The following is an 8,040-nucleotide window of genomic DNA, read 5'->3' on the forward strand; positions in this document are numbered from 1 at the left end:
GATTTCTTTAATCAGGGCATTAACAACCTGATTGTAAGATGGAAAAGCATCATCGATAAGAATGACGTTATGTTACATTGTTTTCTGAATGGAGAATTATAAATTTCTCCATTAGAACAAGTTTCATTCCCACAAAAAAGTTAACTACTAGCTTAGATGAATTTGTAACAGCTCTTGTCACATAGTTAGAAAGCCAGGAAAATTGTCTGCTTTTTGCATGTTCTTATTCTATGTTCTTTGGTGCATTACTTAATTAAATAAAAATTCTTTAGCACATTACTATCATTAACAATAAAAAGTATGCTTAAGTGTAACCAACAGTAGACATAATAAAAAAAAACAACTTGCGTAAGTACTTTATTTCTTGTTTTTCATGTCTATTCTTTATTTATTACTATTACAGAAGTTACTAAAATGTAAAAATAGTAATCTCTTTAGGTTAGATTAGGTAAAATAAATAATAATACTATAATAAAATGTTTCACGAGGCATGCATGCAAGCAGCTCGTGTGCAAAAATTCAATAGCATAATGTGACCTCCCCATTTGAAACATTTAAATTGTATTTAGAAGGATTTAGAGATTACACAAATGAAATTGAGATTTGAGATGAAGAAAAGTATTTTTAATCTTAACATGAAAGTCACTTTGCATACAGAAAATTCAAAACAAATAGCATTGAAATACTAGATATATTCAGGGACAAATTTGTTTTTTAGTTTATTAATAATACTTCATTAAAAAATTTGTTTACTGAAAGACTGCCAATTTTCATGAAGATATACACACACACACTATATTAAAATATTAAAAGTTAGTATAAAAGCTATAAAGATTTTAAGAGTTCAAAGATGTCACATGGTTGGTCAAATTAACCGAGGCCATATTGAGAGTTAAAGCAATAAATATGTAAATTTTCGGTTATAAATTATATATAAAAATAGGATGTAAAGTACAGTTCGTATAAACTTTAGCAATTAACCTGATACTTTGTAGTGTGACAGACAAACACTAGGAGTTTTAGAGAAGTCAGTGACTAGATATTCTAAATGCAACTCCACTGATTACTCTTGTTCGTCATAAGTTTACTGTAGAGTATAAAAATAGAAACTGAAAGACTGAGGACTATTTTGCATTTAGTTGCAATTTGTACATAATTTATACATGCACTACTTATTATCAGTTTTATTCTATTACTACAAATATGGCTTGTGCTATTCAAGTTTAAAACCAAAAAGTCAATTTGCTAACTATACTTAATGTTATTCTATAAATATAAACCTTACCTTTTCCAGCAAATACCTTCCACACTTGTTGGAGGCCATTAGAAAAAAGATTGTGGCCATAAACATTGTTACTAGACATGCAAGCAGAGATGACAAATGGAAATATGTCTGTACTTGAACCTGAATCACAAATAGATTAATTAGTTTATATGCTAATTATAACCTGTTTTTAAAAATACTAACTAATCTAAACACTTGCTACACTGTTTCATAATGACTGGTTTTATACCTAAAGAATAACAAAATTACACATTCAATAAACTTATGTATTAATGTTTGCTGCCTTTAGTAAATCTGGCTATGATTGTTGGTAGAACTTTATTCCATAGATATATCTAGGTTCACAGAAATCTTTGAAATACAGGATGAAGCAAAAATCCTGCACCACAATGACATTTCCAAGTCTTACCTTTACTAAGTCATGCTTACTTCACTAACTTTCTTTGTAAAATAATTGGTTGGAGATGTCAGCCTCATTTTTGATAAAGTGACATTGGGCTATCTGCTTTGTCCACAAGGGGGAATTGAATTCTACACTTTAGCATTGGAAGTCCATAAACTTATAGCTGTCCAACTGGAGGACAAAAGTATGAGTGAAAAAGATCCTGTTGCATGGCAATCCTAGACTTAGTCAGCAGCAAGTCTTAATAGAACTTAATCTAAGGAATCCTGGATACCAGTGTCCTTTGTCTTACCCAACTGTAGGTATTTTGATTTCAATACTAAAAAACAAACAACTTTGTTCTGTTGTTAATCATAAACTCATAAGAAGACTTTACACTGCAATGAAAGAGGACCTTTCAACCAAAAACTCCGTGAAGCATGTTCTAGGTTTCCATCCCTATAATTTGTACATATCCCAGAAAATAATGCAAACTACAATATAGAGGTTTGTGAATATTTCATGGCCATGGTACAGGAATAACTTTTGCCTCATTCGTAGAAACAAGTTAGCCCACCAGGTAACCTTGCACTTTTCCAATGTATAGGAAATCATGGATTAGTTGCATAACCTGCATGTTCTCTCTCTTTTTTGAAGTGGAATATGAGATGCAACCTGACAAGTTACACTGTGTCACGATACAAACAAGTTACACTGTGTCACGATACAAACAAGTTACACTGTGTCACGATACAAACAAGTTACACTGTGTCACGATACAAACAAGTTACACTGTGTCACGATACAAACAAGTTACACTGTGTCACGATACAAACAAGTTACACTGTGTCACGATACAAACAAGCAGATTTCACGTAGTTGTAAGAGCTGGACTTAAGAAATAATGAAGGTGTGTGACTTGTACAAGACAAAAATTAAAACATTTCCTAATCAGACATATTTTTACTATGCATTGAAAATAAAATAAAGATTACAATGTTGTTAGTTCATTATTAAAATGGTGATTAAGGTATTGAAATATCACTTTAGTAAATTTTGGTGGATTTTTTTTTATTATTATTAATTACAGTTTGAAGGTTTCCAAGAAACGAATCTTCAAAGAACAAGCTACTTTATACTTTAAATATTCTGTCTCTGAAGCTTAAAAGTTAGTTTTTAGTATATTATTAACCAGCAGCTAACCAACTACAAAGCATGACTTACATGACAAATATGTACAAGTTACAAAAAAAAAGTATATGAAAGAACTGGTTAACCTCATAAATATTAAAAAAAATTCAGCTTACTGGTCTTTCTTTCAGATAATTGAAGCCAAACATCTGACTACGTAGCACCACAGAACGATCACTTCCCAAAAATGGAATACACCAGCCATTAACAACATCACTCTTGAAAAGAACTCCTCTGAAATATACTCAAACAAATCAGATATTTATATAACAGATTCCAAGTATAATCTTGTATTTCTCAAGCAAAAAAAAAATTTCTTTTATCACTTTCTTGTTACAAAGGAGAACTCCCATATTCAAATGAAAAATCTATTCTAGCTAGGATATATTCCAAAATTGTTGACCAAGAGCTCTTACAAACTTCTCCCACTTTGTACTATAACTTGCAATGGTACACCTGCATGTACACAGAATTCAATATTGAGACAATCATAGAAGGGAAACTGAGAAATACAAGAGATTCACTTTTGAAAGTATTTTTAACTCACCGGCGCTTCAGAGGGAAATTACTTTTTGGCAGTGGTTCCTGGAAAAGAGTATCATTCAGTTGTTTCCTCAAACTTTTAAGCTCAGAAGCATGAGCCAAGCCATAAATAGCTGATTGCCAAGTTCCAAAGTTGACTTTTGATCCCTATGAAAAATATATGAACACATACATTTATATGATGCCAAATAAACAAGTTGGCCTTTGTTTCAAACCTACAATTAAAGACAGATTAATTTTGGAAAAAACATCAAATTTGAAAACAACCAACTACAAAGACAATAAAATCATATTAAACTATTAATGCAAACACAAAAGATCAAAACAAACAAGTAATTCCAGAAGGTTTGGGTTGGTTGGATTAGACAGACATTTGGCACTATTTTTGAGGTCTTGGTCACCGGACCTGACCCACGACAATGAGAACCAACATGCAGAAGTTAACTTGTAAATGTAAAGTAAAACGATGTAGCAGTGAAACATGCTTGAAATGTTCTAGATGTGGTTGTGAATGTGATGGTTTAAGTGTAGCAATTAAGCTAAGCTGTGGGTCCAGGTCACATGGGAGAATAACATTTAAAGACATCTCAATCAATTTGACATACCAGCTAAATTGAAGAATCGTCAGTTGATTACTGCATTGACAGCGAAACAAAAAATGAGCCCAATAATATTGTTATCTTCAAAGAAGGGACTGGAATCATAAGAAATCATTAGTTTCAATATTTTGTGAAACTAACAGCACAGTAAAGCCCAAAGATGCAGCGTTAAAGTTGAAGCAGATGCACAATGCATTATAAGGTGATGTCCCTAGCGATTCTCAAATTAAAAATTGCCATTTATGCAATGAAGAGTAAATATAAGAAGGATGGTATAATGCCCAGTATGGTACCACCATAGTACAATTCATATACATTTCATCATGTCATATTTTCGTTAACAGTTTTATTATTATTATTATTATTATTATAGAAGTTGTGCCAAGCTTCATTCATCGAGATCTACCAAAATAACCCTAAATCACCAGTTTCTGGAATAACCACCATAGGCTCAGTACAAAAAGATGCTGGGCTGGCTTGTGTGGAAGCTGTTAAGATCAAATTTGTTAAGCTTTGATATATGTGGAATTAGCTTGTGTTGTTCAATTTTAAGATGCATTTATTTTCTTCTTTTTTTTCTTTCTTACATAACGAAATAATGGGGATTTTTACCTAAGTTTTATTCAACAAACAATAATGCATTCAGCATAATTTAAAAAGAATAATGATTTGTAAAATTATGTTGGAAATTAATGGGAAAAGTTTTTTTTGCCTACAAGATTTCTTGTGATGTATATAATTTATGTTAAAAATAAAAACCATCTTATTTGTTAACATTTTATCAAAGCCATATGTAAAATTTAATACAAAATAAAAAAAATTACAGAACAAATTCCTATGGCTAGATTTAATTGAAAATATTTTAAATAAAATTGTAGGTTAATAATAAAATGAAATCATTGAAACCTATAAATACATGTGCAACTACTTACTAGCTAATTATTAAAAAAAAAATTGTAAAATATTATTCACATTAGTTACTCTATTATAAACACTAGAATTTTACCTTAGGTCCATTCTTGAGACTCATAAAAGTTTCCACTGAATTGACATCACCTTCAAACAAATAAATGATTTGAGTTTTTTAAATGTTACAAACAGTGCTGAAAATTAAAAATGATTGGTTCAAATTGTTTCTTTTTCACTTAAATAAATACTGTGAAAACTGGTAATATAAATATAGTTTGTTTGAGAGACAATTACTTTCTTCAAAAATATCAAGAGAATGAAATATCAGCAAGTAAATTGAAAGAATCTATGTACACAATTAAGAGCAGGTTAAACACAAAAACCCAAAAATACAGCTAGTCAGGTCAAATTTTAAGTGTCTTAAATGCTTGTATTTCACAACTATATTCACTATATAGTCATATTAGTCATTGTCCTATTTATGGTGTTTTACAAGTATATTCGTTAATTTTATGGATTAATGCACATTTGAAAATCATTAAAAAAACAACTTTTGTACTCCTATATTTAAACTTTTCAGTGTGCATTTAGCTATGAATTATCTTTAAAATGACACTATACATTGTCAGAAATATACTGTGATTTATCTTCAATACACAAAAATTAACAGCAGGTTGAATGCAATCCACGAGTACTAAACCATACTTTTCCACATGAATGTGTAACAATAGCTAATAATCTGTAGAAGTGCCAACTTACCAACAGTTGGATGAGTGAGACAGGTTAAATGTAATTTTTACTGGTGCCTGTCAAGTTCCTTGTAGTTTATCACAGACAATAAACTTGTATTTGGCATGTTTTGTCTTTACTACTTATACGTACAGTCTGCAAGTATGATCAGTTTTTATGCTGCATACAGGGTTAAATGAACAAACATTAACCCTCTCATTAAGGGCCCGATCCCTGGGACCAACCTCAACCATTTTGTGCTTGTTATAGTTTTCATGCTATAGCTTTTAAATTATTAAATGCATCTTCACGAAATTTAGCAGATTATCAGTAAACATTACAAGGCTTTTGTACACAAAATATCAGATTTTTTTTTTTAATGAAGTCTTAAGGTTTTGGTTTTAAGTAATGTTCTTCTAGTGCTTTTTTTCTTTTCGAATGTTGACTATCCAACATGCAAAGTAACTTTCATTTTAAGATTAAAAATACTTTTATACACCAGAAAATTTTCAAATTTCACATACAAATTCTTTATAACCTCCATATAATTATCAAAAGTACATGTTACCAGCTTGAAGTATTGTATCAAAAGAACAAGTTGAAATCATAATACTTCAAAATGGCTGAGAAATTCACTAGGGGACATTCTGAGCTTTCAATTGGTTATTCACGTCATAGGCAGAAGTATGTGTGTATGATGAAGTATTTCCAAAAATGGAAAGAGGTGGGCAGTGCCACTGTGTTTAATTCACCATGAGCAATATCTCCGCAAATAAAAAAGATAAGAGGTTCTTATTTTATATTCTAGCTTGTTAATATTTGTAATTTCAGTTTCTAATTTGTATGAAACTATACACTTAGTATTTTAACTTCACAAACATCTAATTTGAACCAGTGCTGCATTCAACATACCACATGCCACACAAAAATTGATATTTAGGCATGTTTTTTAATATATATTTAAATTAAGAAATTAAATGCATAATATTATAATTCAAATTTTAATATCATACCAAACTTACTGACATAAAATAGTTCAATAAAATTTTGAATGTGAGTCAACAAACGCGATGACATGGCCTTTGACTCATATGGAGAGGGTTAATACAGTGTGTGTATCTTCACAAATTTGGCAGACTTTTAGTACATGTTACTAGTATTTTGTACACCAAAAATAAGTTTTTTAAATGAAGTACTTTTATTAAAGATTTGTTCGTGAATATATTGAGTATTTGTTTTGAATAGTCCATGTGCAAAGTGATTTTCATGTTGAGATTAAAAATACTTTTCTTCATCTCAAAAATCTCAGATTTGACTTGTGTAATCTCTAAAACCTCCTAAATACATTTCAAATGTTTGTTTTCACTAAAACTTTATTTCATCTGTTATTTTCTCTACCCTAACTGTATACAAGGTTAGTCAATTTGACCGACCTCCTAAAAAATAAAACAATCTAAACTACCACTTTTTTTCTTTCTAGAATTACTTCAAATTGTAACATGAAACTACATTCATTTATCCTAAGTAGCTTTAAACTCGTTATAGTATATGTCTATTTATAATTAAATTTTATTGTTTTATTACCCTTTGAATTGTGTCTATCTACTACTCATGGCATTAAAAGTTGTAAATCACTTGGGGAACATGGAGATCACATTACACTGTTGAATTAAGTTACCCACGAGCTGCTTGCATGTGTGCCTCATGAAACATTATCATATTATTATCAATTTTCCTAATTTAACCTAAAGATATCCCTATTTTTTACATTTCAGTAACTTTTATGATAATAAATAAATAAAGTACTTACCCGATTCTTTTTATTTCTTGTTGACATTTACCCCCCCCCCCTTTTTATTATTATTATTATTATAAATAATACTAATGGTAGTAATGCACTAAATGATTTTTATTTAATTAACCCCTTACCTACCAGGACCATTGTTTTAACATAAGAGCAAAATCACATTTGTGCATGGGATGTGTGTGACTATGATTTTTGTATAGTAGCTTAAATCATGCTATACATATATTTATATTAATCATTATATTGAAAGATTAACTCAAAACAGATATAATTTTAGGAAAGAAATTGATCTAAGAATGTTAGGATTAAGATGTATCGAGCAGTGAGTGCATGGTCTTTACGTGAATTAGGCTTAGCAATTTGAACTGAAAGTGTTTGTGATTTTTATATTCTTTTGCATTTAAATTAGTGGTTTTAAGTTCAATAATTTATATCTAGTTCATTATAAAAAATATGATTCATTATTTCGAATGATAACCTTGTGTGATTTGTACATACTACTTCTACTAGTGTGTGTGTGTGTGTGTGTGTGTGTGTGTGTGTGTGTGTGTGTGTGTGTGTGTGTGTGTGTGTGTGTGTGTGTGTGTGTGTGTGT

The 8,040-nt window shown here is 30.2% G+C and overlaps 1 protein-coding gene across 2 annotated transcripts in view; it reads right to left on the minus strand.

Moving 5' to 3' along the window:
• Nucleotides 1-8,040, minus strand: part of LOC106470051 (saccharopine dehydrogenase-like oxidoreductase) — a 35,210-nt gene that overhangs the window by 7,724 nt on the left and 19,446 nt on the right. For both annotated transcript variants that reach the window (XM_013930575.2, XM_013930576.2), the window contains exons 5-8: nucleotides 5,007-5,056; nucleotides 3,406-3,548; nucleotides 2,975-3,092; nucleotides 1,286-1,405 (exon numbers count right to left, since the gene is read on the minus strand). In XM_013930575.2, coding sequence (XP_013786029.1) covers nucleotides 1,286-1,405; nucleotides 2,975-3,092; nucleotides 3,406-3,548; nucleotides 5,007-5,056 — 431 coding nt within the window. The remainder of the gene's footprint in view (nucleotides 1-1,285; nucleotides 1,406-2,974; nucleotides 3,093-3,405; nucleotides 3,549-5,006; nucleotides 5,057-8,040) is intronic.

The sequence above is a fragment of the Limulus polyphemus genome, unplaced genomic scaffold (genome assembly GCF_000517525.1).
Source record: "Limulus polyphemus unplaced genomic scaffold, Limulus_polyphemus-2.1.2 Scaffold3792, whole genome shotgun sequence".
Classification (NCBI taxonomy): Eukaryota; Metazoa; Arthropoda; class Merostomata; order Xiphosura; family Limulidae; genus Limulus; species Limulus polyphemus.